Below are 21069 nucleotides of genomic sequence, written 5' to 3'. Positions count from 1 at the left end.
ATTATAGAAGGTGATGAATGAAAGACTGCTTTCAAGACAAGAGATGGTTTGTATAAATGGTTAGCTATGCCATTTGGTTTGACTAATGCACCTAGTACGTTCATGAGATTGAATTTGATCAAGGAAAAGCATAGTGGTGGATTGGCTGGACATTTTGGAATGGATAAGATATTGAGTTTGCTGAAGGATAAGTATTATTGGTTACAAATGTATAAGGATGTTCAAAAATTTGTAAAGAGTTGTGGAGTTTGTCAAGTTGCAAAAGGAGTAAGTCAAAATACTAGTTTGTATACACCTATTACTGTTCCTAAGAAACTTTGAAGTGACATCCATATGGATTATATTCTTGGATTACCTAAGACAATGAAGGGGTATGATTCTATATTTATTGTAGTGGATAGATTTTCTAAGATGGCTCATTTCATGCCATGTAAGAAGACATCAGATGTTGAGCATGGTGCTGAACTATTTTTTAAAGAGATTGTGAGATTGCATGGACTACCAAGAAGTATTATTTCAGACAGAGACAATAAGTTTGTTGGTTATTTTTGGAAGACTTTGTGGAAGAAGATGGGTACTAAGTTGAAGTTTAGTTCTACATTCCATCCACTGATAGATGGATAGATAGAGGTTGTGAATAGAAAACTTGGGTAATTTGCTGAGATGTTTAATTGGGAATAAGCCAAGTAATTGGGAGATGGTATTGGCACAAGCTAAATTTGCATATAATAATTTTGTGAATAGGAGTACAGGGAAGACACCTTTTGAGATTGTTATTGAAATGCAACTTAGAGGTATATCAAATTTGAGAGATGTTGCTGGTGAAGAAAAGAGAAGTGTTGTAGGACAAGAATTTGTTGATTTTATGGAATTGTTAAACAAGGAATTGAAGTTGAGGCTAGAACAAAGTAATCAGAAGTATAAGGAGAACGTTGATCAGTCTAGGAGACATCATGATTTTCAAGTTGGTGATGAGGTGATCATTCATTTGAAGAAAGGAAGATTTCTTGTTGCAACATATAGTAAGCTGAAGATGAAGAAGTTTGGACCTTGTAAGATCTAGAAGAAGTTTGACAGTGGAAACACTTATGAAATTGAGTTACTTGATGACATGGATATATCCCCTATATTCAATGTTGCTAATTTATACAAGTATCATGAGTCAAATGATGAAGTTATTGTATCAAAGGTTTATCCTAAGAAGCATATTGAAGAAGTTGAACATATATTGGATCAAAGAGTTGGTAAGAGCACAAGGGGAAAATATTATTATGAATATTTGGTGAAGTGGAAGAATAGATCTATGGAAGATGCTTCATGGATCTCTCAATCTAAGTTGGATTCAACTCAGTTGTGACATCTCAATGATTCTAGAGAATCATTTCTTCCAACCCTAGTTGTCTGATGTAGGAGCATCCTAGGTTGCATTGTTATCCTGCATGTTTTCAATTTCTCCTAGTTTTGCTGAGTTGCAATGTCTTGCATTATCAAGCTTTCAATAGTTGCAGAGCATTGGAAACACACTGGAGAACCTTGTCCTATGTGCACACAGAGATTGGAGTTATCATGTTAAGGTTTAAGCTATTTTTACCTTGTTGCTGGAGTTGTGTTTTTTTTGATTTTTGAGTGCCTGTTGCACGCTGTGTAACTAATTCTGTGCAATGATTTAGCGGCTAAAAATTTCAGATATTGAAGAGGACCTAGAGTACTCCCTTTTTTCAAAGGCGAAAGTCCTAATTCATTATAAGTTGGGAGCTATGACAATTCTCCTAGAGTATCAATTTATGGTAGTTTGTGCGACGAGTTTTTGTGCTTAACTTTTGGGATGGATGTGCACTTATCCTTGGTGAATCAACCTTTGTGAACTTTAGGGGTTGTAGAGGACCTAAAGTACTACCTTCAGCTTGAAGCACAAGTTCTAATTCAATCAGGGCTAGGAGATATCACAATTTTTTCTCGGGTAGCAATTTTCAAATAGTTTCGCGTGAAACGTGTGGATTTTTCATTTTGTGCGGTTTCGTAGGATGAAATAGGATCTTGCTAAGTTAGGAACATGTTACTGGGTCATGCATGGGCCTAAATATAACCTGTCATTTAATTTTGCTCATGTTTGTTATAGTTTTGGTTTACTCTTCCAAGGTGGACCTATATTCTAATTAAATGCTTGACTAGCTGACTTGTGGCTTAGTTGGCTATATGAGGAGGATGTGTTGATGTAGAAATCATGATAGAAGGAGGATAGGAAAAGAAAAACATATGTGTTTGGAAATCTAAACTTGAAGCTAGATCTTGGGTTTGAGTGTATTTTGTATTTGGCTGTGACCCAGAAGGCCTTACAACTGGGCATGTATGATGATATTTTCATGAATCAATAAAGAATATTGTTCTCTCTCTCTCTCTCTCTCTCTCACACACACACACACACACACACACTCTCTCTCTCTCTCTCTCTCTCTCTCTCTCTCTCTAGTGCTGTTCTCTTTTGTGTTTGTTTCCGTTGTGTTAACTCTTGCATGGTGGTTTGGGTAGCTGAGTGTGCCAATTGGCCTTAGTTACTCACAACTCCTTGCATCAGTCCCTTTGCTCAAGATATCTGGAAACTCATTGGCTTCCAATTAGATGACAAATTTTCATTAGATAACTTTATATTTGATAAGATTAGTAACAACAACAAAAGCCTCAATGCGTTCTAGTATATTTTCTCTTCTATTGTGCTTTGGTCACTTTGGAAGTTTAGGAATAATAAATCTTTTTAGGGTAAAGTTAGATTTCTTGTTGAATCTCGCAAGAGACTTGTATTTATTGATATTGCTTTGCAGGTCACAATCATTTTCAAGCTCAAGGAAGATCAGTTCCAACAATTCTTGGAGGAATGGAAAGGTCAACTTGATAAGAAAGATTTGTTCTATGGATTCACCACTATGACGGTTAAAGGCAAAAGCAACCCATCTGAGGAACTTGATAGTTTTAATATTACTCTGTCTGAGCTCATCGAGAACCTCAAATAGGAGGGTAGATGAAAGAGACCAATTATAGAGAAGGATCCTCCTATCTATCCCCCCATGCCTTCTTCCGTGTAGTTTACAATCTCAAAATCTAATGAGGAAGAAGAAAAAGACTAGTTCCTTAGTCTTAGTTTGTTATACTTTTTATGATACTTAAATATACTACTGTATTTAACTTAAAACTCACTGTTTCAACCAAAGTGTTGAATTTTGTATTTTGATTGGATAGTTTAGTTTGATTAGGCTGTATAGATTTCCACACTGAAATAGTGTAATTTTTGCTTAACTCTCTTGTTTTCCTATTATGCAATAGTAAAATTATAAATTAATACACAAACATACATTCTGAAATAAAAGATTTTAAACTTGTCTAACTTATTTTTAGGTTATAAATTAATACATAAGTGCATCTGAAAACATTGGGGAGGCCCAATAAACAATCGGCTGAGGACGAGAGCAGTGCGCGCCATTTTTAACCAACAGAGATATATTCCCTTTTTACTTTGCCCGTAGATAATCATTGTGATTACCTACAGTTTTGGTCTGAGACAGCTTTTTCAGGTCTACGGACGGGCAGGGGAGTGCAGAAGGAGATCTCAAGAGAAAAATCTTGAAAACCAGAGACGGAGTCTGCATCCAAAAGCAATTGAAGATGCAAATTGAAAGCGATTCAATACAAGACTTGCACGATTTTAATCCATCGCATTCAAAAAATAACATGGAATCCCGTGAAAAGAATATGGAAAATGGCGACGAAGACGAAGATTACTCGGAATACATTCCCGTGAAGAAGCGCAGACTCATGGAAGCTCAAAAGATTTTGCAAAGGAAGGGGAAGGGTTCATTGGACGCAGAACAAGCAGCCAAGGCGGCTGAGGCGAAACCTAGCTTACTCGTAAAGGCCTCGCAGCTCAAGAAAGATTTGCCCGAAATAAGCCCCACAGAGCAGCTCCTACAGCAGGAAAAAGAAATGATCGAAAGGCTTTCTGACAGGAAAACCCTAATGTCCGTAAGGGAACTGGCAAAGGGAATTCAGTACCACGAGCCCATAGTGACAGGCTGGAAGCCGCCTATTGCAATTCGTCACATGACGGAGTCAGAATGTGACGCAGTCAGAAAACAGTGGCATATTCTGGTAGAAGGCGAACAAATTCCTCCTCCGATTAAGAATTTTAAGGACATGAGGTTTCCCGAGCCTATACTGAAGAAGCTTAAGTCGAAAGGGATTGTGCAGCCGACGCCTATACAAGTTCAGGGTTTGCCAGTCATACTCTCCGGCCGTGATATGATTGGGATTGCTTTTACCGGGTCGGGAAAAACCCTTGTTTTTGTGTTGCCTTTGATTATGGCGGCGTTACAGGTAGATATCATTTTAAGGAAGCACTTATTTTTAGAATGGCAAACGCTTTTCAATACTGAATTTCAATTTCGTACATTTGGCTAAATCCAGAAATTTTTAAATTGCACGCAATCTTCAATAATCTGAATATATCTTCACCGATTCCATTAAAAAATTCCTTTTTGTTTTGGGTTGAATTCTGCGGAAACTTTGAAACAATTATCTTGTCTTTCTATTCGTATGCATATCCTGTGTTTTATGAAAAAATTCGATGAATTCATAAAAGGAATAAAATACTGAAGTTTAGAAATTGAGGTTAAATTCTTTTGATTGAAAATTTGACTAAGACACGGCCTATCGGGGATTATTAACTACGAAAATAATCCCTTGTATGCAGGAAGAAGTAAGTTTGCCGATTATTGCTGGTGAAGGTCCATTTGGATTGGTGATTTGTCCTTCGAGAGAGCTTGCCAGGCAGACGTTTGAGGTTGTGGAGGAGTTTGTAGGGGTTCTGAGCGAGCGAGGTTATCCAGAACTGCGGCCAATGCTCTGTATTGGAGGAATTGATATGAGATCTCAGTTGGAAGTTGTGAAGAAGGGAGTTCATATTGTTATAGCCACGCCTGGCCGATTAAAGGATATGCTGGCAAAGAAGAAGATGAATCTTGACAATTGCAGGTAGCATGTATGGTTTTGTTTTCTAGAAAAAATGCAAATCTTTTCTAGAGAAAGAAAGAGAGAATACATTATACAATCCAATTGAAATGCACTTATTTTTTCTGATTGGTATGGAAATTATCATCGGTTCTGTCTAATGTACAAGATTAAAACCTACAATACAAATTTTATGGCTTCCGGTGTGTGGCGCAGAAGGAATATGTCAATTTGAGTAGACCGTGATAGTAGTTTTAGATGCCAATACCGCTGTTAGAAACCAATAAGATGATAAAGTACACGGTTCACTGGAATGGATGAGCTGCCAGCTTCCGTGAATGAACCACAATGGTTACTGTTGTACATATACATGCACTCTTTTCAATGGTTGCTGTTATGAACCTACACAATCAATGAGAAATGCTTGCATCTTGACCGCAAAATCCCCTCTAGTTATGTTGCAGTGGCTTATCTTTGGCTGCTTGGTATGGACATGCACGATGTGGTGGTCTGTGAATATTATTCTACATATATTCTGGCTGAGATAAAGGAATCATTGTGTTTTGTGATGGTATTTGAGTTCAAAATTGTTTGTGTGGATTTCTCCTGAAATATTTTTAGTGGACTCATGACAAGGGACACAGCAGAACATTAATGACCAGAAAGTGCTCAGTATGTTGGTAAATGTTACTGGCTTTTGTAAAATGTTATTCAACATTGTTCATCTGATTAAAAAGCCGGGTCATTTCAGCCCTTTGATTTACATTTTATGGCAGTAGTTGAGACAGGAGATTACTTTAGAGCCCCTAGCTACATTGTTTGATTGCCTAGTATTCCCAGCCGTATCAGACCTGAACTTTGAATGCAACTACTTTGTTCAGGATGCTCCAAGAATGCAAGGTTTTTGAAAATTGGATGAAAATCTGTTATATTGCAAGTTCTTGTTTTCTGGGGATGATTGATCATTTTCTGAACAAGTTTAAGTGACAGATACAGCTTACTAAAATTAATTCGTGTTGCATGTTCTGACTTTTGAATTGATTTTGCTTGTAGTTTTGCTTCAAAATTTGAATTAACTAGCATGATGATTTTTGAGAAACATAGCCGCATAATGAACACAGATTGAATTATTTGGATTTATCTCTGCTGCAGGTACTTAACTCTAGATGAGGCAGATAGGTTGGTTGATCTTGGATTTGAGGATGACATTAGAGAAGTTTTTGATCATTTTAAAGCCCAACGTCAAACATTGCTTTTTTCTGCAACTATGCCAAAAAAAATACAGAATTTTGCAAGAAGTGCTCTGGTCAAGCCTGTAACTGTGAATGTAGGTAGAGCCGGTGCAGCAAACTTGGATGTTATACAGGAGGTGGAATATGTCAAACAAGAGGCGAAGATTGTTTATCTATTGGAATGTTTGCAGAAGACTCCACCTCCTGTTCTCATCTTCTGTGAAAACAAGGCAGATGTGGATGATATTCATGAATATCTCCTTTTAAAAGGTGTAGAAGCTGTGGCAATACATGGAGGAAAGGATCAGGAAGAAAGAGAATATGCAATTTCAGCTTTCAAAGCTAGCAAAAAGGATGTCTTAGTGGCAACCGATGTCGCATCAAAGGGGCTTGATTTTCCTGACATCCAGCATGTTATTAATTATGATATGCCTGCAGAAATAGAAAATTATGTGCACAGAATTGGCAGGACAGGAAGGTGTGGAAAAACTGGAATTGCAACCACCTTTATCAACAAAAACCAAAGTGAAACAACTCTTCTTGACCTCAAACATCTCTTAAAGGAAGCCAAACAGAGGATACCACCCGTGTTGGCAACACTGGATGATCCTATGGAGAATGTTGATGCTATTGTTAGTGCTAGTGGGGTAAAGGGATGTGCTTATTGTGGAGGACTTGGGCATCGCATTGGAGAGTGTCCAAAACTTGAGCATCAAAAAAGTGTGGCTATTGCAGGCACAAGGCGCGACTATTTTGGTTCTGGGGGATATGGAGGCGAGATCTGATGTTTCCTTGGCTTTATTCAGCAGAGTCCTATCTAAGCAATGAGGCTCTTAGAACTTGAGATCTTACTTAAAAGATGGTGGTACTATTAGTACTATCAATCGAAGAGGTAATTATGGTGTTTATCTGTAATTACAACAGAAAAAGGCAACACTGCATGTAATTATTACTTTCTCTATCAGAGAAATATTTTAATTGTTGGATATGCAATATAATTAGAATTAGAACGCATTTGTGTATTTCAATTATCAAAGAACTCTAACTGGACTTTTATTTTTACCATTCTTTGTTGGCAGGAAAAAATCCGTCAGCTCTTCAAATTCATTTTAGGGTCACAAATATAGCTTTGTATGTATGCCTTGAATATTTATTAGCTCCTGCAACAGTGGAATGCATGCATTTGGTAAGTAGAATTTATTCATTTATCTTCGCCAAATTACTACAGAAGCATATTGTGGCAGAAAGTTGTGGTAGCTCATCTCATGATATATCTGGTCTTGGACAAGAGACTGATATTTTTATTAAAAACTGCTGACTGATATTTGACTGAGCTATTCCCAATTTTTCTTATATTATGCCTTGTTTATGTGAGTTTTGTGATCACTTCAGCATGCAGGATGGAATACTAGTGTTACGGGATGAACCACCAAATGTCAAATCCTCTCGTTAACGATGAAGTTTAGATGCCAAACATAGGAGAGTGCATGATACTAAGCAACCCCAGTGTTCCTTCTAATTCACTTAACTCAGTTTTGTGATGTGATATGCTAGTATTGGGGACTTACGCTATTTATTCAATGAACAAACTATCGACTTCGTAAATGCAAATGATTTGGCACTGATGACTCGTCAATTACTTTTAACAAAACAAATTGCAAAAAGATATGAGTTTAGAGATCCATTTGGCATTGATGACTCTTCAATTATATTTTGATTTAACAAAACAAATTGCAAAGAGATATGGGTTTAGAGATCCAAGCTAACTCTATCAATGCAAAACAATATTGATAGTGAGGTGAGACTAAACCAGTTCTTACTTCGCCAAATCAACTATGCAAAGGATTCAAAGGATGCATATTGTCAACACTCATTTAGATACCCAGTGATGACACATTCCAAATGACCATCTCCGATTGAAGTTTAGTGCTTGTAATTAGTTCAGAGTCCAGACCAACCTTACACTGTTACTTGCAGGCAACAAGCGCCATTTGGTTTGAACACAAGATTCACCATAGTTCACCAACAACAATATCTTTCATTCATCTGCTTCTACTTCTATTCAACATAAATGGAATCCTATATTCTACAGCCTTTTGGGAACAAGGGAATAGCAGGGGACACATTTTTAGGATGCTTCCGAAAGGGCCAAAAATAGGGGATGTAATCACGGATTCAAGAGTTATAACAGTAGTATAACAATATAAATGATAATAGCAGCAGTATAAATCAGTATAACAACATTATAGCAATGGTCTCATAGTTCAAAATATCGTTATTGACAACTTATCGCCAAGGGCAAAAAAAAAAGATATCAGAAAAAATTGGAGATAAGTCAGAAACTTCTTGTGAAAATATTGGGAACTTAAAGTCTGTTTGTCCAGTCACAAATTTGTTTCTTCAATCCTTATGGAACCTTCTTTCTCCTCTTTGTCCTTTCTCTCCTCTCCAAATCTGTTTAACTTTTTGCAATAAAAAAATGTGTTTTTCCCTTTTCTGAGCAATTGAGCAATAAGTTTGTTATTTATTGTGATAAAATAGAGAAATGTCGTGAATATTTCACCAAGTTCTCTGCGATATTTTGAAACTTCTTTGTGATGACTTATCCAAGATAAGTTGGCATTACTTCTTGGGAGCCAAAAAATATTGTGATAAGTAGACTTATTGTAGATGTATCTGAGAAATATTGAACAATGCTCTCAAACATCAAAACCATGGTCTATCAATATAAATTTTAAATATCTACATTAAAATATACTAGGCAACATACACAACCTATGCAAGTTAGGCATTTTTTATTTAATAAATAAAAACCTAATATGTTTATTATGATGAATATAAAAAAATTTAAAATAAATATTAGATTTATAATTATAATATTTTATTATTTAATATATAAGACTTCATATATTTACCTTTTTTTTTATTAAATATATTTTAAAACATATTTAATGACAAATTTTTTCCCGAATTTTTCCCACGCCAAATTTTATTTGAATTTTATCATCTGCGGATATGAACTCAAACCTTTGGGCCCTGCAGATTGCTGCTTTGGCAAAATAATTAAAAAAAACATATTATTTTTGTTTTTTAATGCCAAAAATCATCTGAATTTGTAGAGGACACTTTTTTGTTTCAAGGATGGATAGGGGACGTTTTGGGTCTCCCTTAGCCATTTTCGGATGGCTATCCTGAGCCATCCCCAAATGTTAGAGGACGTTTCTTACAGTTTTTTAAATTGGGGACAGCTGGGGAATGTTTCCTTTTTGTCCCACAATCCCTGATTCATTTCGGTGGCAGCGACGGGGATGAGTCCCTTGGAGACCTGAATGGATCCTCGTGCAACATAGATAAAATCATACTCTAAGTGAGGAAATGTAGAAGCTATGCAATATTTTCAAACTTTACAAACATCCACCATGACAACAACAATGAAGAAGGAATGGTTTTTGGTAGAATTATAGCAACAATCTCTCCAAGTCTCCCTTTTACAAATGAGAAGGCCTTGCCTTCTCATAGTGAGCTGAAGTAGAAAGAATGACTTTGATTTATTTGGAACCACTGGCCAAGGTTAAGTCAACAAAGTCCTAATGAAGCTATAACAGATACAAACATTAATTGCTTATCCAATTACATAAAAAGCACCACCTTGTGGACCAATGAAAAAATGACATTGCTTTTATGAACTGATGAGAAAATTGGTTACATAGAGACATTAGGTGGATTCCACATGTAGACTTGGAATGCTTTGATTAGGTGGTCTTGAACATGTGGAATTAGAATTTTAGTGGGCACCACATCAACATTTTTATCTTGTAGACCTGATCAATTACATTAGGTGGATTCCACACCTCCACTTGGAATGATGGCATTAGATGGTCTTGAACATGTGGAATTAGAATTTTAGTGGGTGCCACATCAACATTTCTATCTTGTAGACTTGATCAATTTTTTAGTAATGAAGGAATATTTCTTGATACTCAAACTTGATCAATTTTTTAGTAATGAAGGAATATTTCTTCATACTCAACTTTATTAAGTCTTTGCTTGATCTTGATGGCTCATATTCCCAAATTGCTTCATCTTCATAAATTTTCTTCATCTTTTGGAAATCTCTTATTTCAAGTGTCTTCAACTTGCTTGTAAATGAATTTGATGCCTTGGCTTTGATCTTTCTCCATAAATTGGCACTTGATATTGTTTTTGAATTTGCATTTCCAGCTTGATCTTCAATCTCAGACCTTCTTCTTGCTTTTTTGATGAGCTACCTGCAACTTGTTGATGCTTGAAGTCTCCATTTTGTGTTGATCCTTCTCTCAAGCATCCCCATCCTCCATTTTACCTAGCAAAACCAATGAAATGATTGCATTAAGTTTATAAAATGATAAATATGGACAAAGATCAAAATAATTTTAAGATAGAACTGCTCTTTCCAATTACATGATGTCAGCATGATACTTGGATGAAGGAAACTTTATTTGTAAAAACTCTAGATAACAACCAAGCATGGTTATTAACAACTCTCAACTTCAGATTCAAATCATGATTTTCCAAGTTTCCGACATTTGCTCTCACCTTTGCTAATGTATATGATTTAATTGAAGACTATTGTTTTCGAAACTTCTTAACCTCTGATTTTCACCCTTTGACTGGGCTGCCCTCATTTCTTTTTGATTTTAATTTTGATTAATTTGTAGAACAAAGATTTACTACTGAAAGGGGGATGAATCACTAATAATATAATTTTTTATCCAACTAAATTTTTGTTGAATTGCCTTTAATTGAAAGTTGAAATGAAATCACCAAATTAATACTAAAACAGAAAACCACACAATAAAGATAGTACACAAGAATTTATATGGAAACCTGTTGTTGTGAGTTTTGTTCCACTACAACATGTAGAATCAGATACTTAATGTTTCCAGGAGAAACACCAAATACTCAATCCTCTCTTGGTATAAGGTCATCTTCATGCTGAACTTGCAAAAGTAAGATCATGAAATGACTTCAAGGTTCCTTCATGATTGTGGACTTCACTCAGTTTTATGATGTGATTTGCTGCTTATCACAAAGGGATTTACGCTATTCATTCAATGGATATCAACTTTTGCACTTCTAAAGATTTAGCTTCACAATGTGCAATGATTTTTCAATTTTTCCCTTAACCTTAAACTTATAACTTCTATTTCTACTTGTACTTCTAACTGCGAATGCAAGGAGTCATGGATGACTTGGACTCTACTAGATGTTATCTCACTAGTGGCTTCACCCACCTAGTGCAAGCTTCTAAGGAACATTCAAATGGTTTTCAAATCAATATCTCCTCTCCAATCCCATTAGATGGATACAAACTAAAGATTGAATATCAATTGAAGTAAGTGCATTCAATCATTGGCTTACCACGCAAGGCACTCTTACAATTCATAAGAATGCTAGTGGCCTGGATTTGTTCGAGTCAAACAAGTAAACATCAACAACAACTTCCATTCAACTTAACTAATCCAACATGAAAATAAATCTACTCCAAGTGAAAGATTGAGGAAACCATGCAACGTTACAAAGCAGTAGCAAGTAATTCACCACGAAGAACCAACAATGAACTATCCATTACTTTGAAAGCATTATAGCAACAATTTCATCAAGCCTCTCACTTAGTTATCTCTAATCTCACCTCTTAAACTAAATTCCTATGCCTATCCCTTACAAATAAGAAGACCTTGGCCTTTTATAGTAGCTCCACTACAACGAAGGGCTGATATCAATTCAAGATCAAGGGACGAGATTTCTTCCCCTAAACTCTAATTAGGTTGCCAAATTTACAACCAATTACATAAAGGCACCAATTTATGGGACAATAAGAAAATTACAATGATCTTCTAACCAATGAGAAAATAAGACACTTGGCATGTTGTGATTGTCTATGCTGGAAATTGAAATTTTCTAATTGGAGGAGACAACCAAGTACCACCTCATCATCCTTACCCTATGCTTGGAGTCTTGGCTTGAGAAGCTGTGTGTTAGAATTGCAAATATTTCTTGCTTGATTGTTAGCAAGTATCTCTCAATGTTTGAGATTTCTCTATCCTTTGAAATTTCCTCATGGAATGGATTTGAAGCAATCGCATCTTCGTGAACCAATGAACTTGATCTTTCTTGATTCTCCTTAAATATGTCCTCATGTAGCTAGATCTTCTGTGCTTTCTTGAATTTCCTCTTGATTTCAATACGACTTTGCAGTTTGATAGCTTGCACACGAATCCTCCCTTCTCACTTGAGTCCCCGGGCTTGAGACATTTTCTTGTGGTATCTAGTTAAAGTTTTGAGGCCTTGATAATTGCCTTGCCCTCTAGCTTCTCCTTCTAGTGCTAATATCTGTTGACATGACGATGGAGGGTATGTGCACCAACAATGCTATGTTTTTCCAAGATGTTCCAAGAATGAATTGTAATGCCCTCCTTGAATTCACCTTGCAAAACAAAGGAGAAAAACATTAAGATTGCAAAAGAAATCTGAAAATAAAATCACATCAATAATGAACAATATTCATCCCACTTAGTGTTAAAATTCATTTCTCTCACAACTTTCCAATCTGCCCATTTGATTTGTCTTTCATTTTACATGAGGAAAATAAGTGTAATGAGAAAGGGGGAAATTCCAAGGTGGGAGGATTAATGTGGTGGAAATCCTTAGCATTAAAAGATTTCCACCAAGTGCACTTGGCGCTTCATTTCCTTCCATCCTTGGGTTGTGAAAATAATTCATGGTGGGCAATTTTGGCGATTATAGAGGATAAGAGTCCATCGGGGGAAACCCTTGGTGCCAAGGATTTGCACCAAATATGGCGTAGCCTTCCTTTGTCTTAAAACTTTCCAAACTCCATCATTGTTGCTCAATTTCATCCTCACTCAACATCCTCTAGCTCTAACACTTGCTTGAAATGTATTTTGGTGCAAAAATGGAAGGGGTAAAAAGTGGTGGAAATCCTTAGCGTTACGGATTTCCATTGTGGGAAATCCTTAGCGCTAAGGATTTCCACTGGGTATGATTTTCTCAAAATCTACCTCATTTCAACATTCCCTGTTGATTTGTTGTATTTTTACTCATGGTGTTGCCCTCATGCCATAAATTGGATTTAAATGCCTTAGAGGTTGGTGGAATTTCGTAGGATTAATGTTTGGGGAAATCCTTAGCGCTAAGGATTTCCACCAATTATGGTGTGCTCACGAGCCTTCTCCCATTCCTCAAACATGTAAATGATTATCGCCCAAACAAAAACTCTACCCTTTGACAAGGACTTATGCTACAAGAATTCCTCAAATCCCTCACATGAACCCAGGACAGAAAATTTCACCCCAGCCAGCCAAAATTGTTCAATCTTGCCCTCTGACTCGCAGAATTGAAAATGTTGCCAACCCAAGCCACATAAGACAAGTACTCCTATTGTCAAAAGAAGGGGTCCCACAACAAAACTCACCATGGAAAAAACCAAGGTGAGACATGCTGCTAGGATATACATAATACCATCCTAATCCAACCTCACAGTTAAATTCAATTACAATATTTAAGGGTACCAACCCTAAGAAGACACCAAATCCCCCTATCTTGAGAGCATCAACTCTTTTTACAACATGAGCACCCAGTGAACCAATCTGAGCACCAACCTGGCACTTACAAGAATTGCAAACCCTAATACTTATGTGATGTGACTTCTTTTTACAAAATAGGAATAAACTGAGATCAAGACATTTCTGATTATTTTTCTGCATAATGATTACAAAATTAAATGCTAAAAAGTCCTCTGTAAAACGATTTGAAAAAATCTAGATTATAATTTTTGTGCATTGATTCTAACTGAAAACAATTAGAAGCCTTCTGCAAACTGTAAACAATCAAGAGCAATAAATCTGTATGTACATTTTATTGTTAAACACACTTTTGGTTTAACTTTAAATCATGAATGTTTCAAATACTTCCATAAGCACAACTTCTTACGCACACTGCCCTCTTAAATATAATGTGATCTTTAATCAAATGAATGTTAAGTATTTCAGAATTTTCAAGCCTGTAACAACAAAACTTACAGTCTGATATTCTTTTTTGGCATAGCTTGTTCACAGAGATTTCAAACTTCTTTAATACCCCTAAGATATCCTTAAGAAGAGATTTTCTTCAACGATTTAATATTTTCTTCAGAAGACATGGATATAGATGCATTCTTTACTGTAGGTGATGTTACTTTTCAACATAACAAAATTTTCTTTCAGCTTCCAACTCTCATCCATTCACAGGTGGATCACTATTTCTCACCCACCTTTTATTGACTTGTATAATGTGTGACTAATTTAACATATACACCGAACTTTTTACTAAGTTTCTATCTGGCGATACATTTTCAGAATACCCTACACACTTCCAAAAACATTCGAATGAAGAGATATAGAGAATGTATTGAGGAGTTAGATATTAGTGGAAGGAAGTTACACCAAATAGGTATCAAACATGTATCAAACTGCCAACAACCTTACCTGTCTGCCAATGTGGCTTTACTCCAAGCGACTTCTTTCTTTAAATCAAATCTTTATTATTGTTTATAATATTCAAGAGAAGTCTCGGACCAAATGATGAACACATTGTAATGAATTTTGAACCTATAACACATTCAAAGCGTTGGTTTCTTCTTTCAGACCAACAGTTGTCTGTCTTGTAATGATCTATATCGATGTTTCTTTTAATAAGATCCATGTCTTCATGGAGCGAATTGCGATATTTGAACTGCTGACCTGTAAAGTATTGCCACCTGGATTTTTTTAGTTGCTCCTATTCTTACATTGGAAGATTGCTCAAAAATACCATCACCTGTTGTGGTGTGAAAATATTATCGTTCTTGTTTATTTTCTCATCATTGTTCATGTGATTGTGCCAACACTGCTTTATATGATATTCATTTTTGAATCACTATTGTGTGCATAAGGCAAAGTAACTTTGTCTTTTATTCCTTTGTCTTTCAATGCCATATAAACTCATTGTAATTGTTTTCTTATTGTAGACATTGTGCAGAGTTATGTTTATCGCTGTTTGTGATATTTTGAAATTTGAATTTCTTTTGATTGAAATGAAGTGGTTTTGGAGTTGATTTTACTCTGAAATTTATGATCTGATTATTAACTTTCCCTTTGATCAAAATCTGATTAACATTATCCTTAATCCTATTGGGAATTGACATAGAGTTTGAACAGGGTCAAGACTAGAGGGTGGAAAAATGGGGGTCATAGGACATGCTTGTCAAGGAAAGGTTAGAATCGGACCTCCCCTTGGACAGCCCTGACCAAGGTGAGGTCGGAATCTGACCCACCTTAAGACAGGCCTCTTGAAAGATGATCCAAGTCATAACTCATGTAAACAGTGATTTCCCTCTTGCCACATCCGTCTTATTCCTTCATGAGTCCAACCCATTTCCGAGATTTTATTCCTGTTCACCTTCAGATCTGATTGTAAATGTCTCACAACTTCATGCTGAGATTGTATCTTGCCATTGCATGTTGTCTTGCATTCTTGTGTTGACTTTCCTACCAAATGTTTTTCTTCATCAGCATCTTCATTTCACACTTCCATCCTCTCTCAATGACAGAACTTGGACTCCAAATCAGGTTTGCCATTGTCATATTGCATTTCAACTAAGACTCATTTTCTTTAAAATGTGGCATAGTGTCGGGTGCTTTGCAAACAACTCCGCTCCTCTCTATGGCTTTGACTTTTGAATGGCCAACTTACCACCTCAGTTCACCCTATGACTTGAACTTCCAAGACCCTTGAGACTTTTAGAAGTTACCAAGCTACAACAAAACAACTTGAGGTTGACTGCTAAAGAAAAAAGGGGGTCACCATTCACAATGGGGCAATGGTGTGAAAATATCATAGCATGCCCAACATTTCCCTGACATTTTCCAAATTCTCCCAATTATATTCTCTTGGTTTTTCCTATCTTATCTAATTGTTTTCAAGTTCTTTGTCCATTGTTTCTCCTTACAAGACAACAAATTAGTCTATTGTCATTTAGTCTTCATTCTTCTTTGATTTTGTCCGCTAGAGAACAATTCGGACTTCAGTAGTTGTTGAGCATGGTTTTTGGCATGCATTGATGATTTTTGATATCTTTAGGATTGTTGAAATATTTGATTAATAACAGTCAAAAGTAGGCATGAGTAGGATGTTTGAGATTCAACACCAGTAATTATACTTTTGTTTTAATGAGATTGTTTTGTGCTTTGTTTGAAATTTCTCATCATGTGCTATGGTGATGTTAAGGGAGCCTATGTATATTCATTGTTCTATATTCATGATTGAGGATAGGAAAATATTGTTGATTGATGGAGTTATAAACAGGATAAACAAGATACTGAGAGGGGGAGGGGGGTGAATCAGAATCTTAAACACTTTAAACTTTTCACCAATTCATTCGCATCTATCAGTAAACTTTCGCATGTAAAACTTGTAATATTAACTTCTTGTAACATGTAAATCTAATCTATCACATGCATGAAAATAAACACATAACACAATATTTTTTACCCAAAAACCCTCCAAGTTGAAGGTAAAACTAAGGTGGGGATGACACCCACAAATCTTCACTACTGCAGTAATAAAATTAACATGTTATGGTTACAATGTTTGATCATAATACATGATCTACCTTGTGAGTGGTTTGACCTGGTAAAAGTGTAAGAGACTGCTAGGTCTTACTTTGTTAGAGGATTTAACTCTTACAATAAAGTAAGAACACTGTTAGGAGATTTACAAAGATATGTTAAGACCACTATGTTAAGAGATTTACCCTGATTTAAGTTGATTAGAATTGATTCAATACTTGACTCTTGGTATGCTTTGTAAGCTGATTTCGAGTCTTCTCCTTGCTAATTGATCCTCTCCTTTGATTTGGTAAACTTGTCTTCCCCTTCACTGCTTGATAATAAAATTTTTAAAATTAATAATAAAAAAATTGGTTGGGGGTGGGGCCACCAAATCTCCCCCCCTCCACTGCTATCATTGCCAATGACAGAGGGACTATTGTAGTAGTCCTGCTGCTGTTGCATTAGGTACTACTTTTGCAGGAGTTGCTACAACATGACTGCTTTAATATAGCAGGTCAATGAGACTTTAAAAGCATTGGGTTTTATAAAAAAATATTATTAATTTTTTAATATTATTAAATTTTTTAATTAATTTAAATTTTAATTTAATTAAGGTTTGATTATTATATATTTTTATAAATAACTTTCTTTTAAATATTATTAGTTGTTAAGTATTTTATATGTTATTAGCATTTTAGGTAAATTAATTTAATTATTAATTAATAAATTTGTTAATAGGATGTTAGAAGGTAATCATTTTTTGAGATTTATTTTTTCTTTAATAGTGTTAAATAATTATTAGTTAATTGTTTATTAACTAGTATTTTAAATTAATGATCCTTATAGTGATGTCAGTAATGTGAGTTATGATAATGATGCGTTCATAATTAAATATAAAAATGGGTTAAGTTGTAAGAGGAAAATAGTAAACTTTATCAAACCAAAAATGTACAACGAAATGGAAACTTAAACCTTACTGTAAACTCAAATTGTGTGTTTTCAAAATCAAATAAAACTATGAAACTACACTGTTAATTGTATGTTATTTTATTTTTTGGGTTTGGGGTTGACTTAGAGTGTTGACCAGTTTAGGATGTCTACCAGAGGTTAGGAGTTTTTGTTTTGATGATTACATGTGATGACATGATTTGGTTTATGTGTACTTTCTTGTATCAGCCCTATTAGGATGATTGTATTAGTGATGTTTGTATTTTGATCAAGTGATTTCGGTACTTGACAGTTGCTTGTTTAGAGAATTGATGTATGGTATTTGGTCTTTTGAGATCGTTTTGCTTTGCTGAGCTTAGGGTAGGTTATCTGTATGTTAAGTTGGGAAGTGGCTTGCAATGGAGGTCGAGACCCTAAAGAGGTTGACGGGTAACTTGTTGTAGGTTATTTTAATAAGTGAAAACACTATACTAAATGAGAGTAAAATGAACTAATAAGAGTCTTTGTCTTTCCTCGACCATGCCTCGAGTGCTAGTATAGACTAGGATTGGAGTAGAGAGGATGCTTGGCTGCGACTATGCATCGTTAGTATGCCTTGTCAGTACGAAAGGATACTAGTGTTGCATAGAGTTAGCAGGGGGCCAAAGGATTAGAAGACTAGTGGGGTAACCTTAGAGTCTGCTTGTGCAATGACACTTGCCCACTAGCATAATAGATTTTCTATGTGTCTTTGTATCCTTTGGGTTTAGATGTCGTTTATATCTTGGTACCTTTGAGTTAGATTGCTTTTAGGTTTTCCTTGACTTAGATGTTGGATTTGACTTTTGAGTTTATCTTATTTGAGATTTGAGACTATCTCCTCAGCGTGGTGGGAGTTGACCTTTTTGGGTTACCATGAGGTCGGGTGGTAGTGCTTTTTACTTTTACCATTGAGATCCATCAGTTTGATGTCGTGGCTGGAGTTCTTTGTTTTGCATTTTCTTTCATTCTATTTTTGTGTACTATGATGGATGATTATACCTATTGTATGTATTTTATTTCATGAATCTTAAAGAGACGATGCAATCTATTTTATGATGTATATTCGTTCAACCTTTCATACCCTGTGACATGTATGGTGGATGATTGTGCATTTTGATTATTGCCAAGTGGCATTTGAGACAATTGTATATTATTTAAATGGATTTGAACTTGTAGTTAATCTTTAAGGTGGATGTGTTATATATTGGATTTAGTATTAATTAAATTTAAATGTGATTCAACATCATGGGATCCTTAAGGAATGTAATTTGTTTGTGTTGCTTATGTATGAATGTATGTAATTGCTTCCGTTGTCTTATAATTGTTGTTATATGTTATCTAAAAAAAATGTTTGGCAAACTTAGTGAAACTTTAGGTTAGTTCTTTTGGATCCCTTGGCGGGCGTTACTTGCCTCTGATCTCATAGTAGATGGGACATCTAAAGATGAAATGGATCTTGGTCGTCATCTCAGATAGAGTACAAAGACAACAGATTCGGTCGTCTTTGACAAGTGGTGATTGGGCTGGCAACACAGCTTGTGTGAACCCACTTTGAAGGACCCCGGGGAAATACGAAGGGGTGGCTCCAATGCTGGCTCAAGTAGAAAGGGCACAAAATAATTCTCTCATGGATATCAAGAATTGTTCCAAGTAGAAGGCCATCCATGGGTGCAGACCCTCGTGTGGGTTAACCCAGGTCATGGTGGTGTACTATCTGTAAATGTCGAGTCTGACATGCCCTTTCAACTCACCCTGTGAAGAGAGAAGATGAACAGGAGCATCCAATGCGAAATGGTAAGGAGGGAGACGATCGATATCAAACCCTATCGAACTAAGTAAGGCAGTGGCCTGGGCATATCAACCATGAGCTCTGGGTCTCAAATTGGAGTTGGTGATATCAATGAAGGAGCAATAGGTGAGGTAGGAGTATCTGTGGCAGCTGTCCGTGGAGTCGGTGAAACCCCTGAGGTGGTGGAGAAACTAGATCAGGTCAAAGATAGCACTAAGTCTGAAGGGACGGGCCTTGAACTTAACCAAGACAATTCTATGTGGGGTGTACTAGTGACATGATGATCCGATGGAGAAGGGTCTAGAACTGTTCGACTGATGCCTAGACAAAGTGTACAAGTGAAGGTCCGCAAACCACTGAGTCGTAAAGAACTGTCGGTTTGACCAGAGAGTCTAAAAGTGATAACTTGAACTCGGTGTCCTGAAAGTGATGTCAGAAGCACCGTCTCTCCAATAGGGCAAGGGAACTTATCCCCTTGGCAACCCTAGGCAGACAAGCTGGCCTCATGTTGAACCTGGGGCCAGAGAACTTAACCCCAAGGTAAGTGTGTGACGAGACAATCACAATCTCCTAATGCTGATAGGTAAAGTGAAGATGAGAGGTCTTTAAGCCATTGAAGACCATGAACCAAGTCTTGCCCAAGTTCATAACGAGTTGACGATGGACATAGAAAGAGGCTAATCTATCATTAACTCTCTGGAACCCCTTAGGAGAGGAGGGAAGGAGAGCCACATCATCAACAAAGAGGAGAATGGAGATAAGAACCTGGTGTAAGTAGCAACTATCTCCGAGGAGTGAGGTCTCGAGTTCATCAATGTATATATCGAATAAAGTGGGGTACAGAGGGCAAATGTACTTCACCTTGATGGTACTATGAATCAGATCAAAGAAACCCTCGGGACTCCAAAATCTCCACTATCTCATATAATTTGATGACAAAAGAATGTTTGAAATACCAATGTCTCTGAGCCTTTGGAAGAGGGCTCCACGGGGAACAGAGTCGAACGCCTTGCAGAAGTCTATGAAACAACAGTTGACTTTCGCAACATGATGTCGAGCCTTCTCAATGACAACCTGCAACATCAAGATGTGATCCATAGTTTGATAGTCAATACGAAACCCAACTTGTCCTCTAGCAAGGTGCCGCCCCCTGTCGCCCTGTTGAGATAACGGTACAATATAGTATGCAATACTGTGGCGTAGAGCTTGGCAAAGGTATGCCCAATCATGATGGTCATGTAGTTGCCGGGGTCTGAAACCATCCCAAACTTATAGATGGGATAAATTACGTGTCTCAACTAGGAGTCAGGAAACCTAGTGCAAACCACTATGTTGAAGATGTTACAAGATTCAAGAAGAGTTGGCAGATTAACGGATTTCCAGATGATTCATTGATTAACAGAGGAACAAATGTGTTCCTTATAAAGAATTACAAGGACGCTGTTTTTAAAAG

At 36.4% G+C, this 21069-nt stretch overlaps 1 protein-coding gene across 5 annotated transcripts in view; it reads left to right on the top strand.

The window, feature by feature from the left end:
- The first annotated feature begins 3423 nt into the window (after nucleotides 1-3423).
- The window catches only part of LOC149542214 (DEAD-box protein abstrakt), a 31324-nt gene continuing 13678 nt past the window's right edge, over nucleotides 3424-21069 (top strand). Inside the window, exons 1-5 of one of the 5 annotated variants that reach the window (XR_016355438.1) lie at nucleotides 3424-4365; nucleotides 4742-5022; nucleotides 6151-7122; nucleotides 7310-7416; nucleotides 14627-14996. Coding sequence is in view for 1 of the 5 variants with exons in the window: in XM_089797226.1 (XP_089653352.1) it covers nucleotides 3658-4365; nucleotides 4742-5022; nucleotides 6151-7015 (1854 nt within the window). In the remaining 4 variants the exon portion in view is untranslated. Of the gene's footprint in view, nucleotides 4366-4741; nucleotides 5023-6150; nucleotides 7127-7309; nucleotides 7461-7622; nucleotides 7852-14626; nucleotides 14997-21069 lie in introns of those variants that run through there. The other 4 variants (XR_016355437.1, XR_016355436.1, XR_016355435.1 and 1 more) reach the window with 4 other exon arrangements.

This window comes from Cupressus sempervirens, chromosome 8 (assembly GCF_028749045.1).
Source record: "Cupressus sempervirens isolate cs-2001-9-10 chromosome 8, ASM2874904v1, whole genome shotgun sequence".
Classification (NCBI taxonomy): Eukaryota; Viridiplantae; Streptophyta; class Pinopsida; order Cupressales; family Cupressaceae; genus Cupressus; species Cupressus sempervirens.
This window is presented reverse-complemented; position numbering and strand designations above follow the sequence as displayed.